We start from the raw sequence: 19,375 nt of genomic DNA on the forward strand, positions 1-19,375 counted from the left end.
GTGCCGGGCACTAATCCTCATGATCCGTCTTTCATCGGTCCCGTGTTTACCGGACCTACTAAGGCAGTCCTCGTGATCCGTCCTGCATTGACTGCGTGTCGAAGTATTAGTGACCAACCAGAGATTGTCTTTCAGTGCACTGCCAGTGCTGGAGCATTGCAGGTCCTGGGGTGGTAGCATCCATCACGCGCTCTGTTACAGCAAGGGAGAAAAGTCATCATGATATCACGGTTGGATGCATACGTTGCAAGTTGTTGACACAGCGATGAGTCTGCAGGTTGTTACTAGTCTATAGTTGCCACTCCGCCACAGGATAATAAGTAAGTTATGTTTGGGCTGATACAAAATTTTGATCGCTGTTTCCATCCAGAACAAACACGTATTAAAGAGCGGCTGTCTTCCTTCTTTCAAGGTCTGGCTTAGGGAGAATAAGCACGTATATAGTTAGACTGTGGTAAGACAAACAGTTCTAACGGTCAGCAAGTAGCAAACAAATCTAGAACGGAAGTTTCGCGTTCTTAGCGGTGCGGGGAGGTTTGAGAGGGTGTGGACGTCTCCTCTTGTAATACTGAAACACAATGTCAGACATCGCCGCGAAAGCAACCGTAGAAATCATACCTGCTTAAATTCTGTGATACGCTTCGGCATACTGCGCATGAGCAATGCCCTTCGTTTCCCCCTCTTCTCTGCAGTGCGTTGCCACTTGTGCCCCTTGAACATCCGCTTCTTCCCTGCATACAACCTGTTCCCAACCTCCGCACCAAGAACTTTCTTCTCCTTCACCTCGCCTGTCCATTCTATTGGGCGCGTCCACGGTGCGGCAGTACTTTGAACTTTGTATTTTTCTGACGCCGAGAGCCCTGGAATGATAGCATGCGCAGAAGCAGCAGCAGCAATTTCTGCCGCTGAAATTTTAGGACCAGGAGGTAGAAGCGTCAGCGTGCCAGATTCACGAGCGTTCTTGATAAGCATAGCCTGTTGGCGCAGGGAGTACTTTGGCGGCGCCCATCTGCCCGTCTTTGGATTGAGCTTCGGAAGGAAGGGATTATCGATGCTAGTAACTGGAACCTTGTTACGAGATGAGGATGCCGGGCTAGGAGATAACTTGGCCTTGGGAGCAGATTTCACAAGAGCGGGAGTGACAACCCCCAGCTCCCGTATTCGAAACCGTTTGACGGCTTGCAGAGCAGACATTGGAGGTTGTCCGTCCAAACCTTTGACAAGGGAAATCAAACCGACAAACTTCAAATAGTTACATACCCAAGACAGACGAAAACAGACAAAAACAGCTGTGCACTGCCACTTATCGGTGGTCCATGTACTTGCAGGGTTACACCCCGTTGATCCGTTTTATACCTGATGGCTCATCGTATGACTGACTGCGTATACCAGCCTGTCACTGGCGTTTCAGGTCACATTCAATATTACCATCCTCGATTGTTCAATAATAACAATTACACTCAAATCTACACCGGTGACAAGACGCGCGTGTCCTGAACATTTCGTCGTACAACTATCTCGGCGGCTGCTCAGATGCCCGAGGACTGCATTTGCCGATATGACATCTCCATATGTGGCACGTGTTTTGAGAGCAGGAGTAACGAGTTTCATGCGTTGACGTTCCTCTGCATACTTCGTATGGGCTTCGCCACCACCTCCACTTTCATCCCTGCACTCGTGAGAAAAGGGTCCCTTGTCACTTCTGACGAATTGCAATTCCACTGAGCATTCGCATCGGTGCACGACAAAGCAATGGTGCACATACATATCTGGGTATTCAAACACAATGATACGAGTCTCTCCGCATGCGTGAGGTGATAAGCCAAGGTCAGCCCAAGGCGCATCATCCGTGGAAGAAAATCTTGGTCGTCAAGGGGTTGTCCTCCATGGAGGGTGGCACACTCGTAAACCTTCCAAGGATTGTCAAGCTTTTTGATGGGTATTTTATGTAGAGACCGTGATGTACCTCTGACAGCAGGTTCCATGCAGCGTGTTGTCAGAGTCCTGACGGCAAGTTGATATCTCACAAAATGCTTTACGGATTACGCTAATGCCCGCGCTCTTTCCATGGCACGTCTTTTGTTTCTGATCGGCCAGGGTTGAGTAACATGAAGTTGTTGTTCGAACCTTCAAGTTGGTTCGCTGACATCATGGATCAGATCTCAAAGTGCTATATATACTAAGACGCTTCAATCCTCCTCCTTACTTACAGAAATACATCTAACGATGCTCGACGATGGACCCGAACTTTACTTGGTCACATCAGCCTTGGCGCTAGCTGTTGTAAGTTGTTTTCGAAGATATTGGCTCAATCCTTTGGTGTCCCCCGCTGCCGCCTGGTCTTACTCCCCTCCCAATAGTGGGAAATGTTCTCAGTCTTGATGTCGCTCGGTCTTGGCTGATCTTCAATGCCTGGAGATCCACATATGGTTGGCATATTGTGATGGGGATCTGTTTATAATTTCTTCAGGTGACATCATTTATGCTCGTCTGCTCAATAAGCCTGTCGTTGTGATTAACGCTGAGGAGGTCGCAAGAGACTTCTTTGAAGGGCGCTCTACCATATATTCAGATAAACCCCAGTCGATCGTTTATGAACCGTGAGTTAGTACATCTTGGAGTTCGCTACTTATCGATCACGAGGATATGGCCAGCTTCGCTTCGGACTTCAACACAGCACTTATGCCATATGGAGACAGGCAATATATCGGTATATATTATGTTGATGTGTCTGATGTGCAGCAGGTGGCACCTTCACCGACGAATTTTACATCAGGCATTTTGTCCAGCTGAGATACCCACTTATCACGCTGTACAACTCCGTTCCGCCCACAAAATGTTGTTCGGTGTTCTACAAGACCCTGACAATTATGCAAGCCATTTTCAGCTGTTAGTTGCAACAGTTCATTTTGGTCTCCTGTTGAAGCTGATGTTTATCAGGTTTATTTGACGCCAGGTGCTACTGTGATGATGGAAACATTCCCTTTCCGTATGTTTGCACATGGAATGATGGCTTGCAATTACATCTCAATGGTCGGCCTAGTTTTGAAGCTACCCAGCTGGTTTCCTGGTGCCACATTCAAGCGAGCGTCAGTGGAGTGTTTAAAGGCAGGTCATGACACGAAGGGTATGCCCTTTCAACATGTCGAAGAGAGGATGGTGAATCACCCCGTCCATAAAGGTGCAATGAACTGATGAACTACACCGTCTACCGGCGGCGCGGCCCCATGCCTTGTGGCAAATAGTATGAACGGAATAAAACTTTCTGAAGAGGACGTCGTCGTTGTTACAACTGCAGTCAAGGAGGCTGTCACTATCACATTTGCAGGTATTCAAGATGCAGAACTTTTCCCCCTCCATGCTCGACTCTCTTTCTTGGTCTTCAGGGGAGTAAGTAAGTATCCCCTTGGTATGTGTTTGTCATAGTAATCAATTTGCCTTCAACTCAGATGACTTCCGTATTACTTATATTTCTTCTTGCTATTGTACTCCATCTAGAGATACAAACCAAAGCTCAAGCGGAGATTGATCGAGTCGTTGGCAAAGATAGGCTCCCGGACTTCGATGATAGACCAGTGTTGTCTTATGTGGAAGCTATTTTGCGCGAAACACTCAGGTGGCACCCTGTGTTTCCGTTTGGTCTGTCCACCATAACGCCTTTGACCTTTTTCTGATGATGTACCAAGGCATTCCGAACGCAAGAAAGACTAGTGACATCTACAAAGGCTATTTCATCCCCAAAGGTTGGTATCATACTGATCTACCAAATATCGCTGATTATCGAGATTGTCAGGGGTTGTTGTATTTGCAAGCCTGCACTACCTTACCAACAAATCCCCAAAATTGACCCATGGTGTAGGGCGATGACACATGAAGTACCCATGTCCTGATGAATTCAAGCCGGAAAGATTTCTCCATGAAGATGGTTCCTTACCGGTGACACAATGCCTTTAAGTTTTGGCCGGGGCCGCTGGATCTGGTGAGCATGTATTCGTGCACCTTCGCACTCCGTTGAAAGCTGCTGGTCAGTGTGGGACGGCATCTCGCGGACGCGTCACCCTGGATCGCGATTGCGAGCTTCCTCGCCATTTCATCCCAGTCGTCCCAAGTTCTCCACTGGGCTCGCTATGTTTGCAGAATCCCATCTGTCCCCGAAAGCAATCTGCTGATCTCTTATCTCAGTCATGCAGAGAAATTTCCCTGCCGCATTGTCCCGCGATTTCCCAATGCACCCGCGAAGACATTGATGCACTTGACTGGGTTAGGTCTGTCTGTCGACATGACCTTGAAATATTGAAAGCCTGAGACCGACGTACAGTGGCAGAGCAATCGCGATCGTGGCATACAGTACCAAGCCCTGCTTTGAGATTTTGTCTAAGTACTGTTGGATGGCAACGCCAGCCTACCCTCTGAGTCCCCCAGGGGCCCCAAGGGGGCGACATTCGAGCGGGACAATCAAAAACAATCGCGATGCGTTCAATTTCAGTGAGACACATACTGCATTGAGGACCATGTTGCCAAGACGAGGATCACGAGTAACCTTGAATATTGAGAATTTCAGTTACCGCAGCTCCCATCGCGTCATAAGTCTCCTTTCTTGCTGCCTAATCAGCAGCAGCTCGAACCATGTTGACAACAAAACCCTAAGCTTCCTTTGCTCCAAAATTTTATCAGCCAGTCAGGATCCATAAATTCAAGGCCTTCAAGTGGAATTCTGAGTTGAGGGACCAGTAAAAACTGCTGGCCACGGCCCTGCTCCTGAAGCGTAGATTGCCACAGTAAATGGCGCGTGACGCAGCCTCTGAGGGTTCTGGGTTGTGTTTGTTCTGGCCTAACGAAAAGTAGCGGCAGCCTCATGTCGTGAAATAATCGAATGACCGTCTCGAAAAGTCCTCCAGCGGTACAGACTCGGTCGTACACTGTATATAATTGTGCCCCTCCCCTGCAGCAGTCCAATGGACTGCCCCTCAATGCGCTGGAAAGCCACAAATGGCTGTCTTGATACCAGTCTGAATTTCTCCACTGTGACAAAAGGCAGGGTTGATCCGGTAGCTTAATCGGACAGACAGAGCTCCACGCCCGTCATTTGTGCTTTTTACTTAGTGCGCGCAGTTGGCGTGCAGCTGATGATCTTCCTGTCTTCCAGTGGAGTACAAACGAGCGGTGTAGAAGGACCACTGTGGTGTAAGCGATCAAGAGGACTAGCAAATTAACCTGTCAGCAAACATTTGAATACGGAATGCGGGTCCGATGTAATGACCCTGTGCGATGGAGAAACATGGTCGACCAGCGTTGTCACTGGCAGTGGGCTCGAGTACCTACATGAAGTGCTTACCAGTAATGTCAACCGTCAGACTATGCATGAGCGGACGATATGTATATTTGCGGTCAATGTCGGTCGACACTGGAATGGTTCTGCTTCACGCGGAGCGACCGCACAGAGCAGCTCGGAGGAATGGCGCCTGCAATAATCCTGCCGAGTCAGGCCGACGTGGATAAACCTTCAAGCTCACAGGCGCATTCGCTGTCTTGCCTTCAACTGTCGGTATCTGCACGCGGGCCGCAACTTCATCATCTACGGTTATTCAGCCCGGTTCCCCTGCTTATCTCCAACCTGGGCAAATTATGCACGTTCGTGCATATGATGCATTCACGGGGCACACCTGATTTGTTACCTTGCGAGGATTCTGTGCCCCAGATCACGCTACTTCCGTAGAATCAGCGCTATTGCACGTAAGGAGTGATGATTGCGGTCCGTCCGCGCGCGGACGCCCAGGTATAGGTATATACCTCGCTGAAAGGGGCCTTTAGCCACACTGCGGTACATCATTGAAAGGTAAGTAAGTAAACATCATGCGCGGCCCCCCGTGTTGATTAAGGTTCAATATTCTGCATTCGTTGCATGGGACGCTTGGGTGGCTTAGCACATCACCCTCTGTCACCCATTTCGCCGCCGCCGAAGGTCCACCTTCCCTACGAAATGTGTTGAACATCGCAGAGCGGATTAACGGATCTGGGATCTGATCTGGATGCCAAAAATTGACTCGGGGACGAGAAAAAATAACCACTCCCAGTGAGTGCGACCTCCGACTGCGATTTTGTGTCAGTGAAGCGATCGGGGAATCATCGGTGGAACACAGGGAGCCTGAGGTGGACGTAATCGAGGCATAGCTGGTACGCGAGTGAGCCACTAAGGTGACATGTCAGGACATGCAACACTGAGTATTCCCTTCGGCCCGCCGGTGGAAGGGGTGCATAGAATATCTGTTAATAGCTCAGAAGCTGTGTGGCTCCCCGGATTAGATATGAAATCATGACGACAGAGCAAGAGTCGTTGCCTTTGCGGAGATGTGCAATCCAAAAATGCTTAACTGCGGGGATCAGGAAGGCACTGCCTACTGTTCATATTGAACGGTAAGCAGCGTCCGACATTTTGACCATGCGACCAAGGGTATATAAATGTCTTGACATGATAACCCGATATGTCAGAGTTAAATGAGCCTGACATACGGAGTTAGACCCTGTGCACCGGGCTCAGTGCCGCGAGCTCGATGACCAAGCGACACCGCGGATAATGGTTTTCTCGAGATGCAGAAATACAGCTCTTTTATGGCAGACGTAAAAGCAAGATTGTTCACGAGGCAGTGCAAGGATTATAAGGATACATAACATCGAGCTTGATACCATCCCTGACGAAAGTGTTCGTAAGGAGCGATAATTTAAGCCATGGACGAGAACTCGTATAAGCGTTACACGGTGGGTGTTGCCCACCACCATTAATATAACTGCGAAGAATCAAGACGAAAAGAAACATTTGCAGGTCCACTCAAGAACACGTGATAGTCATCAGTCGGTCACGTGCAGAAAACACAGCGCGTTCTCTTGTTTGTATCAGTTTGGTCCTTGCAGCGCGTGTGACGCTGGTAGGCGAGTGATCTTCTCTCCCTCATTCCACTACCACGTCAATCTTTAATGCATCTGCTATCAGCGCCTCACAATTTTGATTTATTCTGTTAATGGCCGGAGCTTTCAGCGGCCATCTCTTAGATTCATACACTACGGCAATGCAACGACCAACACCAGGATTCGGTCAGCCTCAGCCTCGGGTAGTCACCAGCGGAGCGATGTCGTTCGATGCTTCGATGCATGGCGGATTTAGATCAAACAATTTCTTCTCAGATAACTCATTCTCTATGGATCTCTCCGAAGATACCGCCATCAAGATCGCTACTCTCCAGGCTAAGCTAAACAAACAGCTTGGGCCGGAGTACATCTCACAGAGACCTGGGCCTGGAGGCGGACCTAAGCTCACGTATGCGGAAGGGTGGAAGATCATCAACCTTGCAAACGAGGTGTTTGGGTTTAATGGATGGAGTTCCCAAATTGTCAACATGACTACCGACTTCATGGACTGCAATGAGGAGTCTAAACGATATAACGTCGGTGTTTCTTGCATTGTCCGTGTCACCCTTAGTTGCGGTGTGTATCATGAAGATGTGGGATATGGGGCGGCTGAGAATGCGAAGAGCAAGGCTCAGGCTATCGACAAGGTAATATTTATACAATTGACGTTCCACTCATTCATATTCATATTTTCTTAGAGTAAGAAGGAAGCTGTGACTGATGGAGTGAAGCGAGCGCTCCGCAACTTCGGAACACTCCTTGGAAATTGTTTATACGACAAATCATATACTCAAGAGATCACAAAGATTAAAGTTCAACCTGTAAGTAACCCCCGCAGTGCCGGGAACCAAGAGCTTATTTGAGAATTCTGGTAAGGCAAAATTTGACAAGTCCGAGTTATATCGCCGTCCAGAGTTCGATGATACAAAGCCTAACATCACAGGCAGTACTTCCAAGGCTGCACCTGCTTCAGTACAGACAGCACCACAGACGCCCGCCATTGCTCCAGATAGGAAAGCGAACACAGTTTTTGTCAAGTCCGAGCCGGTTCAAGGAGGAGGGACCCCTATCACGTGTATCCCCCGACACTTGCGACAGGAGATGACTACCGGGTGCAACTAGTGCCACGAGCACTACCCCAAGCCGTAATGAACAAGCACCGGGGAACGCTCACGGTACTACGAACGGCCTGAAAACTCCTATCCATACACCAGTCCAACGGGCAGGAAATGCGAATCACGGACAGTATAGGCAAACCGCCCCGTCACCCCTCGCTCAGCCTGAACCACGGCATGTGTCTTTTACAGAACCGGCTACAGAACCCCCACCAGCGGACGAGGTTGCGATACCAGCAGACGACGAGACGTCATACTCCCTTGACTCAGAAGACGACGAATTCTGGGCCAACGTTGATCTCGGGGATGGTGACTTGGGGAGACCAATCCACTTCGAAGAGGGCTTGGGCGGAGTGAGTGTCTCAGAGGTGACTTTCGACCAGGGAGAAGCTAGTACATCAGGGATTCAGCGAGAATCCTCGAGGGCTCCCCAGGGAAACTCGGTGCATGGCCGGGAAAGCTCGGTCTCTGGAAGAGGCGAAGTAACTGCTCCAGGGGGTTCTCGTGTTTCTCAGGCGAACGCATCACGCCCCCAAGCTGGTCTAATAACTTCAAATCGAGCACTTCATGGACTCGATGCAGCAAGTGCACCTGCAGTGTCCTCCGAAAACGCACCAATCAAGCTCCGGTGTAGTTGTATCTTCTTCATCAGACGCTAGGCGCACTACTCCATCTATGGGAGGGTTCCATTTCCCTCCGGGCTTGGTGGGTACAATCTTACTCTCTGACCGACTGTTGCTCATATCAAAGACAGAATCCGGCTGCTCAACCAAAACCAATGGGGCCTCCTCAACCCCCAAACTGGACAACGAGCTCTGCTTCCAGCTCGTCCAACAATTCGGGTCTGAAACGTAAAGCCGACGCCATGCAGTATGTAGTTCTTGAAACCACTATATGATTAACACTGGACTCATCACTGATTTGCAGAGCCTCTTCATCATCCAGGCCCGTGCAAGGCCTTGGCCTCGCTCAGCAACAACGGTCAGTCTCTGAAAACCTTTAACGGAACCCGAACGCCCCTGGCCAACCATGATATTGGCGCCAGGCAGTGATATAAAACGAACAAAACGCTAGTTTTTGCGACTCCGAGTCCTAGGAGTTTTTCCCCCCATGTCCCCCTTGTTTCAAGCATGCTTTTACAGTTCCTATTTTATGTCGTCCAGCAATTGTACAGCTACTCTGCACTTTCTTTCCTGATTCTTTGCATCGTTTCATCAGTCACAATCACATATGCATCCTAATACATTGTTTTCTATGGCACAGAGGATCTCTTCAAGTTGTCTCTGAATCACAAACGTCACAAAATTGAAGTTCGCTGCCCAGCTGGTGAATCGATTGAGAGTTCGATGCTGGATTTACCGGATTCTTTAACTTTAAGGCGGGTGCTGATTCCCTGGTGGACATCGACGGGAACCCTCACTCTCCCGGAATCTTGCCACGTCCGGAACGGGGAAGGAACTCATTGGCACGGCCCAGCGCGAACTTCTTCGCGTCGCCTCTTCACTAGTAGCCAGACCTAATCGAAGGAAGATGACGGTCGTTCCTTCGTAGTAAGCCTCTTCACATATCCGCACAGCTGCGAGTCTCAAAGCCTGCTAAATGTGACTTCGTAGAAAGATGAGCGGTGTCGGTGTATGCCTTGGGCAACCTGGGATCATTGGACATGGGCTGTCAAAACATGAGGTTCGCTCGGTGATGTGTGTTCTATTACTTACCGATCTAGATTGGTTTTCTTCGACAACGTCTGAATGATCACCAGCGCGTATTCCGAGACTCTAATACTTACGTTCACCCTCATCGTTTACTGTTTCAGATCTCCCTGGGTTCAAGCTCAAGATGACGCTAAATGCATGTCCCAAAGTTATGCAATTGATCCAAGATATTAGCTGCGGGGTATATACGTATATGGCATCGTGGGTATGCAGTCTAGCTGTCACTCGGAAAGTGCGGGCTTGCGGCAAATTGCCAGGTACATGGGCGTGAACAGCTTCAAACGAATTGTGAGTCCTCGCTCAAATCTACCAAAATGTGCTTCAACTCACTTTGGTCTGGCCACCCTTCACAAGCGCGTCGGCAGCGACCTTGAGGGATTCGCCAACATCATAAGTGCCCTTGGGCAGAAGACCAAGCATTTCCATGAACTTGATTGCAGTGTGAGAAACGAGCTTTCCACTCCAGCTCATCCGCCAAACAGTAAAGCAATCCCATGCAGTCTGGGCCTTCCATATATCACCTTCAAGGGGGTAATACCATGGAACTTCGTCGGGGCGTTCGGCGAGATCCTCTTCGTGCTCAATGACGAAGCCGACCTTGATCATGGCTTCGCGGGCTTGCTTCAGGGGACGCATCTCTGGGATACCATTGCCAAACTCAATGGCATGCGCAAGTTCCTTGTGCGCAGGGATGGATGGATCCCACGTGTCAGTCATACACCACTCGTAGACACCGAACTGCAAACCAATGTCAACATGTTGAACCCCGGAGTCGAAAAATAATCATACCACTCCTCCGGGCTTCAGAACCTTCATAATTTCGCCATAAACTCCCTCCCATGCAGGTGCATGGACAGTTGCTTCAATGGCATACACTAATTCCAATGTTGTTAGGCTTCAACAATTTCTCATAAGATGCAAAAGCACCCACCAGCATCGAACGAGTTTTCGCCAAACTGTTCCGACAACTTCATAAAATCACCCTTGGCAAAGCTCACTTGGTTCTCAAGACCAGCCTTCTTAGTGTATTTCCTAGCACGCTGAATCTGGAAATCGTTGTTATTCAATCCAACGATGTTGACGTCAGAAAAGCGAGCGATCTCGCGTGCAGGTCCACCGACGCCGCACCCGACGTCCAGTACGCGCATGCCAGGGCGAAGTGACATTTGTGCTGAGAGGTAGTGCTCATGGCGGGCCAAAGAAGCCGTGAAAGCCTCGCCTTTATAGAATCGCGAGAAGTGGAAGGACTGCGCCCAGCCATACTCGTACAACTCCGTGGCACCATCGTAGTAGCCTGTGTCGTCTGTCACCAAAAGTCATTCAGAAAAAAATTATGAGGTAATACCGTTTACAACGTCGGTGTAGCTCTCGACACGGTTTTGATTATCCGCTTCACCCTCCTTGCCAAGATCCTTTTGCCAGAACTTGGTATAGTTCTCAACACGCGTCTCTTGACGTCCGTCGGAGTACTGAGTTGAAGCCATGTTGTCTGTAAGGAAAAGGCCCCATGAGTATCGAACACCACAACGTGTTCAAGGGATGTACTCTCGCAAGAACAGACGGTGTTAAAGACTTACTGAGAAAGTATAATAGAATAAACTTATGAAGGGAACGGACAATTTAATGCAGCTAACTTGAAGGAACGAGGGTAAGTAGAGTTTTTGTAGGTTCAGTATCCGACGGCAAGCGCTCGGGCACATTTTCTGTTCACGTGATACGTACAGAGCGAGCAGCATACAGAAGGAACGACTCTGTCTAGTGACTTCCTTCTATTGGGTCTGCTTAGGGGAGACTATGACTTAGCTCCTTATTATAAATACAGGTAGGTACCCAGACTTTCCCAGAATCACAATCCCCGTTGTCATTGTTGAGCGCAGACGTTTCGGAGGACGGACCGGGAGGAGGAAACGAGATGTCAGAGTGAGACATTGCGAGCACAACCAGTCTGCGTGACGCGCGACGTCGTGACGTCGGCCGAGGTGCAGTAATATTTTCCTATGCTACCATTTATTCGTATCACTATGCTAACCTACTATAATGTATCGAGTACCGCAGTCGAGTATCTCGAGACTGAGATGTAAGTCGTTATTATTATTTCCGTTTACTTAAAACGAGCTAACATACCCGTAGTATATATTCTTAACAGCTCTTTGTTCGTCTGCCGCTCGACTAAACTCGCTTTAGTCATTAACAGTGCTAGATGCTGACAATACCCTGCCATAGCTCATATTTTCATGGTGAGAAGCAGTTCTATTATGATACCGACCGATGGCCTTCACGAAAGTTGGCTGTTCAAAGTTCAACAGGCGGAGAGCTGAACTCCGCTGACCAACAAACATCTCGGGCATTTCTTGCCCTCCTTCCTACCGCCTGAGACATGTCCCTACAACGTGACCAACTGTTCGCTTGAGATGGTTCGTCAAACTATAGAACGACCTTGGATTCCTTCGAGCTGCCGCGTCTTTTCCTGCCGGCATCTAAGGCTATTCCGAGTTATGACCCCATCCCTACGACTCAACGATGTGCGTCGAGCGGTTACCCTTTCCTGGTTCCCAAGTCAAGGGATCGCTAGTCTCCCAGGCAAGCCGTAGGAACGGCAGACCTTCAAATGGCAAATAGGTAATTACATGACAGTTCGACTGTAACTATCTGATGACGGTCTTGATAGGGCGCACGAATTTTGGTCAATTCACCTCGGAATCCCCTGTGTTGATCCAATCACCTGGGAGTCGACTTCCCAGGACTCGTCAATCCTAATCATATACGTGGGCAATTCTAAGTGGTTGCTCACCAATGGCTAGTAATATCATTTGAAACTAAAGATAATAATAAGGCTTGCTTACGATCATACAGATCAGATGATCATCCGTCCTGAGAACACCTCAACGCTTCAGGTTGTATATTTGGGCTTTCGGACGGCATATTCGTCGCGCTTTTGGAATTGGTCTGCCTCCGACGCTCCAAAGCCATGGGCAGCTTGATTTTTGAACTACCTCTGCAACACCTCTGGCTAACAGGGGTGGTGTGCGCGACGTTGATTTCGGATGATTAGCATACGCTGTGCACTTGCGGAGTGACGTATTTTAAACAATAATGAACTTGCCCGAATTCATTTGACAGTTCAGCGCTTCAGTGCTCCACCCCGTCATGACTTGACGTGGACGTCAACTGGCTTGGGGTGATTCAGAGCTTGGATACGATCCTGCTATGGTCGAAACCAGTGCCACGAATTTAGACTACGAGTCTGATAGGCTAGACGCAAATACCGAGACAGAACACAACACGAGGCATCTTGGCACTTCTAAAAGAAGAATTACTACGCCCGAAACTATGGCAAGGATTAGTCGACGCGTCTACTTATGTATGTCATATAAGTTTAGAAATACAAGCCGAATTTGCCGTGTCACACACGAATAGTTGTATAGTACTAGTATTAGCTAGCTACCCGTCGATACCCGCCCATACCCATGCTCCACGATTCTTTCCACTAACCTCTGTGGGACGAGCGTTTGATCTGCACCTCTTAGATTTCGTGTAAGTCTCGATGGTTTTCTTTCTGACTGACTACCATATGGGCGCCACTCACTGAATTGTACTTAGGATCTGACAGCTGGCTAAACTCGATTCGTGCTTACTTCTAGAGAACCCTGCAAGGCTCGGCACTTGCACTGAGATAAGTAGTGCTTATTGTCCATAAGGCTCCCTTGGAGTATATTCTCGACCTCCACGATGGAGCAGTCTCGTTCGCAACCTGCGACACAATTCCAGGTATGTATGACTTCACCTTTGTCTCATGTTAGTTGAAATACTAATCAGTCCACCGTGTTCCAGGCTCGTGCAGCACAGCTTCTCAAGAAACTGAACTGGCGTCCGCGCTTGGGGGGCAGGCACTCAAAAGATAACATGTCTATCATTTCCACTGGCACAAACAACGGCCGCTCAAACATAGTCTCTCCTGACGTTCCCTGCAAGCCAGACATGTCCAGCCCTCTTGCAGGCTTTCGCCTAGATGAAGCTTCTAATCCGACGGACACGGATGATTCGTCGTCTAGCAATAGCCCCTCCCGCCAATCAAGGCGCTATTCTGCTTGGGAGGCTCTCACGCAGTCTTCTGTAAGCCCGGTATTTGCAGCACATGGTCCAGCCGCGTTATTTTTACGAGAGACAACTGCCTCACAGCAGAACACCTCAGTTCAGCCTAGCTGTGATAAGGTAAACGTCCTTGCTCCAGCACCGTTGTTTTTATGGACAGGCGCCTCAACCGACTGCCTCACACGTGCAGCAAATGACGGCTTACTACACTCCACGGCTCCGAACAACATGCCGGATGTCGCAGTCCTGCAAGACACATCTCTTGTACCAGACGAGACCACACAGTTGGACAGATCACAAACGCCACGACAAATGGAGGGACTCGATCCTTCTAACGAACCAATCACGACTATAGACACGCCCAACTTACTCTTAGAACCAGAATCCGCGCAAACAGCTCTTTCAGTTTCACTTACTGTACCACCCATACCCTCATCCAGCATTCAGGGTCGCCGCTCGCCCGAGACGCGGCTGACGACGACCTTGCCACCACCATTTCGCGTTGCCACTGAGCGTGGTCTCCGTCTTTCCCCTTCCATTATTTCAAGGCATCGTATGCCAATCTTGAACCTTCCAACTTTACCCGTACCTACTCCTACTCCAGAGACCGCTGTGCGGCCAGTTGTGCGTCTCCAGCATGTGCCATCATTAACTGTTAACGGACGGCCCGATGTGGATCAAGAGCCAGACTCTGCTGTCGAATATGAGGACGATGACGATGGGGATGATGACAACGACAACGACAACGACAACGATGACGATGGAGATGGAGATGGAGATGAGGGTTTGAAAAATGAAAACTGGGAGCACCAGAGTGACGAGGACGGTGATAGGGAGGAAATGCGGAGTTCAAGTACAGGTCGTTCTCTATCTCATTCTCCACTGCGAGAGTTCCAGACACGAGTCATCGATTTGGCTCCTACCCCAGACGCTGGTCCTTCTTCTCGACCCTTTGCCTCGTCATCTTCAGCAGGGGAGGCTACTCCCACTCTCTACAATGCCGTCGATTTCTTCTCGTCCAAGACATATGGGAAGCTCGTCGACTCGACTCCGAGCCAGGACGCCTCTACACCTAAGCCCTTCTCCCCAAAAACACCTCTCGCAGAGTCTATCAATGTTAGGCGGAGAATAACACCTATACCCTCACTCGAGCATCATCGCGCACAGCCTTCCCTGAATGTCAGCCGCGCACCCAGTCTATACCGCGCGCCATCACACAGCATGATTGACCTGAGTGTGTCGCGGAGAGACTTGCGACTAAAACGCAAAAAGTCGTGCGACACGGTGCGGTCGAATGTACCCTCCGTTTCAGGAAACACTGTCGAAACCACCGAGAGCGATCACACGGACAAGATAATTGGAAAGCTTTTGCGACGCACCTCTATGCCTACTTTCACCTCCACGTCGGACCCACCTCCATACCCTTCATTTGACCCGCGCCCGCCGAGGAGTGCACCTGTGATCCAGTCCCGTGAGGACGAAGGTCGTGAACGCTTACCGCCATATAGCAATTCGCTATATCTCACTGCTATTATGCCTTGCAAGATGGAGTTCAGCTCGCCCGGTATTCAGGCGAAGGACAGGAAATGGAGGCGTGTGTTTTGTGAGCTTGAAGGGACAACGCTCCGCGTGTACAAGTGTCCTCCCGGCGCAAGCGGCGCGGGCATCATTGGCGAGTGGTGGGAGAGACGTGTCGGCGTGGGTGACCTAACTAGTGGATATCATGCGCTAGTGCGGAAACCGGATGAGGGCCCTGCGCCCTCTTCGAAAATCGACCAATCGGTCGCCTCGTCAAGTTCACCACCTCTTACGCCACACAGGCCGCGGAGTGAATCGCAATCATCAAGAGCTACCAATCAATCCGCGACACCTTCGACGCGAGCCAACAGGCGGTTGTCCGGAGCCAGTTTCTTGGCCTCGTGGCGGAACGGTGGCTCTTCGAGTGTGCCGCAATTGCGAGGTAGGGGTATGCCATCTTCCGGTCAGTCTGGGACAAACGGGGGCATGGAGCTGCTCCCGGTGAGCGAGCCAAACAGTCGTCGCAATTCTGTGTCTAGTTCGAACTCACAAGAGACCACGCCACAAAGGTCGTCAACTCCGACACCGCGAGCTCTGTCGCGCCTCAGCTTCCTTTCATCGAAGATGCAATTGCGGAACGGGGAGATACAGAAGCCTGGAAAAGGGGATTTGATTCGTGCATATACCCTTCAACACGCAGAGAGCGGGCTTGGGAATGATTACCTGAAGCGGAAGAACGTGATAAGGGTGCGGTTGGAGGGGGAACAGTTCCTCTTGCAGGCATCAGACGTATCTTCTGTCGTGGAGTGGATAGAAGTGAGTTCTATGCTACGAGGAGGCGGTTCGATGATTGACCGTGCACGCAGGGTTTCCATGCGGGTACGAACATCGCACTCGACCTCGACCATCGTGTCATGCCCAAAGGGCCAATGTTCCCGAGGTACGTTATTTCTTTGTTCAGTATTATATGCATCTCAATGGCGTTTACAGGCGTCGACGGAGAAGGAATCGACGACCACAAGATGGGAACAATGATGATGCAGGAGCATCATCCTCTGCAGTGGTGATATAACTTTGAATGTTCGCGCGTTACTTGTGTATGTACTTTGGATTGTATCTGCTTTCTAGCACCTTCGCTGTGTGGTGCTATGACGCTCGTTGGACGAGTTGTATTGGTACCCTTGTCATCGCAATCAATCCCATAGTTCTAGACAACAAGAGTCATATTGTCTTCTTTTCCTTGTTTTTTTTTTTTCAGGAGAGGAAGAGATAGAGAGAAAGTTCTCACGGGTTGTTTCCGTTTTGAGCCGAGTTCGGTTTTTGCCTTGACACCGATCTGCTCATCCAGGTTGCTTGTTATCTGGATCCTTAGTGTTTTCCCTCATCGATATTCTCATTTTTCCTTTCTTTTACCCGGTTCTGGCAGCCATCGTCAGCTGAACGACTATACGTCTTCAAATCTCCAAAGCCGTTCAAAAACAACACATCAAAAATCAACCTTACAACGCCGAAAACGATCTTCCTTCTCGCGGTTATTTCGCCCTTTTTTTCTCCTCATACCATCATCCTTCACGTCAAGCCCGACGCAGTGAGCACACTCAGTTAGACAAGTCATGGCAGATTCGCAGACGGAAATCGATCTGGACTCGGTTATTGACCGCTTGTTGGAGGGTGAGTGGCTCGTGCTCTGACTCTTAGGCTCCTTGGGGCACAGATTCGGACCTTGGGGAGCAGGCGGGTGGAAGGAATATAGCGGGTCGGTGTTTGAGGTGGGCTAGTGCAACGTGGTTCGCAATCCCTGACATACGTGAGATGTGGGGCCGCGTGAGCACTACAGCAAGTATCCTTGGAAAAAAATGATGGGGTCCACATGCACACAGCACCGCCCATAACCTACATCCATTTCTTGGAAGGGCCGCCCGTAATATGGTACAAAGCAGGCGTTAACCACAAATTTTGCATTCAGTGCGAGGCAACCGCCCAGGCAAACCCGTCCAGCTACAGGAATACGAAATCAAATATCTCTGCACAAAAGCACGCGAGATATTCATAAATCAACCAATATTGCTTGAGTTAGAGGCCCCCATAAAGATTTGCGGTGAGCATGGCTCAGTTCTTGGAATTTATCTTGATGACTCATTCGGGTCCACCTTCGGCTAGGCGACATCCACGGTCAATATTATGACCTGCTTCGACTTTTCGAGTATGGCGGATTCCCACCAGAAGCAAACTATCTTTTCCTCGGCGACTACGTCGATCGGGGAAAGCAATCTCTTGAGACTATCTGTCTCCTCCTAGCCTACAAGATCAAGTACCCCGAAAACTTTTTCATCCTCCGGGGCAACCACGAATGTGCAAGTATAAACCGAATCTATGGTTTCTATGATGAATGTGAGTTGCGTTGTGCCTCTTGACGAATGGGGCTCTGATGGCATTGATAGGCAAACGGCGTTACAATATCAAGTTGTGGAAGACGTTTACGGATTGCTTTAATTGTCTCCCTATAGCCGCTATCATTGATGAAAAGATCTTCACGATGCATGGTGGTCTCAGCCCCGATCTCCAGTCCATGGAGCAAATACGGAGAGTGATGAGACCTACGGATGTTCCTGACACAGGTAGGCTTGTTGTACATCTTGCTTGAGCTAGAGTGTCTTACCCGACTAAGGCTTGCTATGTGACCTACTATGGTCAGATCCCGACAAGGATATCACCGGGTGGTCAGAGAATGACCGAGGAGTATCATTCACTTTTGGACCCGACGTGGTGTCACGATTTTTGCAGAAACATGACATGGACCTCATCTGCAGGGCTCATCAGGTATGCTGCGCTTTGCGGACGGCGTCCGTACGGACCCTAAGTGTTGTGTCGATGACTGACGCTGTGGAATCAGGTCGTGGAGGACGGTTACGAATTTTTTGCGAAGCGGCATTTGGTCACTTTATTCTCGGCCCCTAATTACTGTGGAGAATTCGACAACGCGGGCGCGATGATGAGTGTGGATGAAACCCTATTATGCTCCTTCCAGGTATAACAACAGTCACTTTTCATGTTCTTTGACAATGATTGACCTTGATCTTCAGATCCTGAAGCCTGCCGAGAAGAAGGCCAAGTATCCGTACGGAGGAATGAACATGGGTCGACCAGTAACGCCACCACGTAAGCAGAAGAAGAAGGACAGCAAGATGGGCTGAGTCGAGCAGGGCCAGCCGTGCCTTCACTCGTTCCCCGGTCGTCGACATTCCCTCTTATCATTCTGTATTGTTCTGTGCTGGTTGTAATTGTGCGGTACATTGGCCAAGGCATACTGTGAAGGCGGTCATTGGGCTCTGATTCACTAGTGGTAAGAAGATGGCATAGAACGCGCGAGCAGCATTGTTGTACGGACGTTTGGGGTTGCGTGTGGAGGGAAAAATTCATTGCCAGTACATCCCACCATGTTACGATTCTTACATATCTATTCACTCATTGGACTAACCCGCCCACGGTGCCCTTCCTGTCCATATTCTGTCCATCAGTGTTCCATGTTAAGCTCTTTCTGGCTCTCGTGTGCTATAGGTTTTTATGCACATGGCTCATTCCGTCTCGTGCTCTTAATGCTCCTTCGCCAGATACTCCAGTATTTCCATCTTTGTTTTCCCTTTGTCACAGTAAATGCTGTCGTATATTATGAAATTCTGTACATACATTCCTGCGTTCGCCATTACACGTGGCTTCGAGCGGCTTTCCAAAACCTTCAGGCAAGCTCGATATTATTGACACGGTCTAGGTCACGCCGCTGTCGATTTGTGGATATGATATCCGTCGGCTGCGGGGGATTGGTCTCCAGAGCTGACCTAATGCACACATATAACAGTCGATATCGTGTGATGCGGGGAATTGTATTTTTAGTCGAGCTTGTGCAGCACACTGCAACACAAAACATGTGGTGTAGCACCTCACTGGCATGAGATATCACGATAGATATAGCATCAGACGAGGTCCAATAATATTAATACTAGCAATCATGCGATAAAATAGACAATATTGTACATG

General features: G+C 49.5%; 7 protein-coding genes across 7 annotated transcripts; 5 read left to right on the top strand and 2 right to left on the bottom strand.

Moving 5' to 3' along the window:
• Positions 1-27: 27 nt before the first annotated feature.
• On the bottom strand, positions 28-1,310 carry EDB91DRAFT_1143038 (uncharacterized protein). Its single transcript, XM_041319072.1, has 3 exons — positions 619-1,310; positions 466-568; positions 28-418 (listed from the first exon to the last, which is right to left on the bottom strand). Exons 1-2 carry the CDS (start codon positions 1,192-1,194, stop codon positions 497-499), a joined length of 648 nt encoding a protein of 215 aa, XP_041175530.1. The 5' UTR covers positions 1,195-1,310; the 3' UTR covers positions 28-418; positions 466-496.
• Positions 1,311-2,329: 1,019 nt separating this feature from the next.
• EDB91DRAFT_1055760 (cytochrome P450) lies at positions 2,330-3,847 on the top strand (the record flags this gene model as incomplete). The annotated part of the gene is given in 7 exon segments (XM_041313952.1): positions 2,330-2,429; positions 2,471-2,589; positions 2,696-2,912; positions 2,927-3,159; positions 3,304-3,394; positions 3,427-3,639; positions 3,687-3,847. Coding segments are annotated over 7 exon segments (1,134 nt in total), but the record flags the coding sequence as incomplete, so codon positions are not given.
• EDB91DRAFT_539010 (uncharacterized protein) lies at positions 3,736-4,510 on the top strand. The gene is made up of 4 exons (XM_041327645.1): positions 3,736-3,743; positions 3,794-3,979; positions 4,030-4,265; positions 4,319-4,510. The coding sequence occupies exons 2-4, from the start codon at positions 3,945-3,947 to the stop codon at positions 4,411-4,413; spliced, it is 366 nt and encodes a 121-aa protein (XP_041175532.1). The 5' UTR covers positions 3,736-3,743; positions 3,794-3,944; the 3' UTR covers positions 4,414-4,510.
• Positions 4,511-6,938: 2,428 nt separating this feature from the next.
• On the top strand, positions 6,939-9,446 carry EDB91DRAFT_1143052 (Rad52/22 family double-strand break repair protein-domain-containing protein). Its single transcript, XM_041319073.1, is given in 7 exon segments — positions 6,939-7,550; positions 7,602-7,724; positions 7,780-8,015; positions 8,035-8,614; positions 8,678-8,701; positions 8,773-8,888; positions 8,946-9,446. The coding sequence occupies 7 exon segments, from the start codon at positions 7,017-7,019 to the stop codon at positions 9,019-9,021; spliced, it is 1,689 nt and encodes a 562-aa protein (XP_041175533.1). The 5' UTR covers positions 6,939-7,016; the 3' UTR covers positions 9,022-9,446.
• Positions 9,447-9,951: 505 nt separating this feature from the next.
• On the bottom strand, positions 9,952-11,214 carry EDB91DRAFT_1055825 (S-adenosyl-L-methionine-dependent methyltransferase; the record flags this gene model as incomplete). Its single annotated transcript, XM_041313961.1, has 5 exons — positions 9,952-10,005; positions 10,061-10,468; positions 10,520-10,605; positions 10,662-11,024; positions 11,076-11,214. 5 exons carry the CDS (start codon positions 11,212-11,214, stop codon positions 9,952-9,954), a joined length of 1,050 nt encoding a protein of 349 aa, XP_041175534.1.
• Positions 11,215-13,130: 1,916 nt separating this feature from the next.
• On the top strand, positions 13,131-16,660 carry EDB91DRAFT_539140 (uncharacterized protein). Its single transcript, XM_041327647.1, has 5 exons — positions 13,131-13,264; positions 13,331-13,498; positions 13,562-14,375; positions 14,427-16,280; positions 16,331-16,660. The coding sequence occupies exons 2-5, from the start codon at positions 13,460-13,462 to the stop codon at positions 16,405-16,407; spliced, it is 2,784 nt and encodes a 927-aa protein (XP_041175535.1). The 5' UTR covers positions 13,131-13,264; positions 13,331-13,459; the 3' UTR covers positions 16,408-16,660.
• A 1-nt stretch (position 16,661) lies between these two features.
• Positions 16,662-18,656, top strand: EDB91DRAFT_539114 (serine/threonine-protein phosphatase PP1). The gene is made up of 7 exons (XM_041327646.1): positions 16,662-17,011; positions 17,307-17,438; positions 17,501-17,731; positions 17,782-17,958; positions 18,009-18,160; positions 18,234-18,368; positions 18,424-18,656. The coding sequence occupies exons 1-7, from the start codon at positions 16,954-16,956 to the stop codon at positions 18,532-18,534; spliced, it is 996 nt and encodes a 331-aa protein (XP_041175536.1). The 5' UTR covers positions 16,662-16,953; the 3' UTR covers positions 18,535-18,656.
• Positions 18,657-19,375: the final 719 nt, after the last annotated feature.

This window comes from Suillus paluster, assembly GCF_016628075.1.
Source record: "Suillus paluster strain FC165 chromosome Unknown EDB91scaffold_40, whole genome shotgun sequence".
NCBI classification, from domain to species: Eukaryota; Fungi; Basidiomycota; class Agaricomycetes; order Boletales; family Suillaceae; genus Suillus; species Suillus paluster.

What these genes read in the sequence shown, in the direction of transcription:
- EDB91DRAFT_1143038 (XM_041319072.1), bottom strand. Translation starts at nt 1,194, where the DNA reads ATGTCTGCTCTGCAAGCCGTCAAACGGTTTCGAATACGGGAGCTGGGG. An exon ending in GTATCACAGAATTTAAGCAG is followed by an intron (nt 569 to 618) that starts GTATGATTTCTA and finishes ATTGTGTTTCAG; the next exon opens with TATTACAAGAGGAGACGTCC.
- EDB91DRAFT_539010 (XM_041327645.1), top strand. Translation starts at nt 3,945, where the DNA reads ATGCCTTTAAGTTTTGGCCGGGGCCGCTGGATCTG. An exon ending in GGCCGGGGCCGCTGGATCTG is followed by an intron (nt 3,980 to 4,029) that starts GTGAGCATGTAT and finishes GCTGCTGGTCAG; the next exon opens with TGTGGGACGGCATCTCGCGG. An exon ending in GATGCACTTGACTGGGTTAG is followed by an intron (nt 4,266 to 4,318) that starts GTCTGTCTGTCG and finishes ACCGACGTACAG; the next exon opens with TGGCAGAGCAATCGCGATCG.
- EDB91DRAFT_1143052 (XM_041319073.1), top strand. Translation starts at nt 7,017, where the DNA reads ATGGCCGGAGCTTTCAGCGGCCATCTCTTAGATTCATACACTACGGCA. An exon ending in CAAAGATTAAAGTTCAACCT is followed by an intron (nt 7,725 to 7,779) that starts GTAAGTAACCCC and finishes AATTCTGGTAAG; the next exon opens with GCAAAATTTGACAAGTCCGA. An exon ending in CGTAAAGCCGACGCCATGCA is followed by an intron (nt 8,889 to 8,945) that starts GTATGTAGTTCT and finishes ACTGATTTGCAG; the next exon opens with AGCCTCTTCATCATCCAGGC.
- EDB91DRAFT_539114 (XM_041327646.1), top strand. Translation starts at nt 16,954, where the DNA reads ATGGCAGATTCGCAGACGGAAATCGATCTGGACTCGGTTATTGACCGC. An exon ending in TATTGACCGCTTGTTGGAGG is followed by an intron (nt 17,012 to 17,306) that starts GTGAGTGGCTCG and finishes TTTTGCATTCAG; the next exon opens with TGCGAGGCAACCGCCCAGGC. An exon ending in CCCTATTATGCTCCTTCCAG is followed by an intron (nt 18,369 to 18,423) that starts GTATAACAACAG and finishes CTTGATCTTCAG; the next exon opens with ATCCTGAAGCCTGCCGAGAA.
- EDB91DRAFT_539140 (XM_041327647.1), top strand. Translation starts at nt 13,460, where the DNA reads ATGGAGCAGTCTCGTTCGCAACCTGCGACACAATTCCAG. An exon ending in AACCTGCGACACAATTCCAG is followed by an intron (nt 13,499 to 13,561) that starts GTATGTATGACT and finishes ACCGTGTTCCAG; the next exon opens with GCTCGTGCAGCACAGCTTCT. An exon ending in AAAGGGCCAATGTTCCCGAG is followed by an intron (nt 16,281 to 16,330) that starts GTACGTTATTTC and finishes TGGCGTTTACAG; the next exon opens with GCGTCGACGGAGAAGGAATC.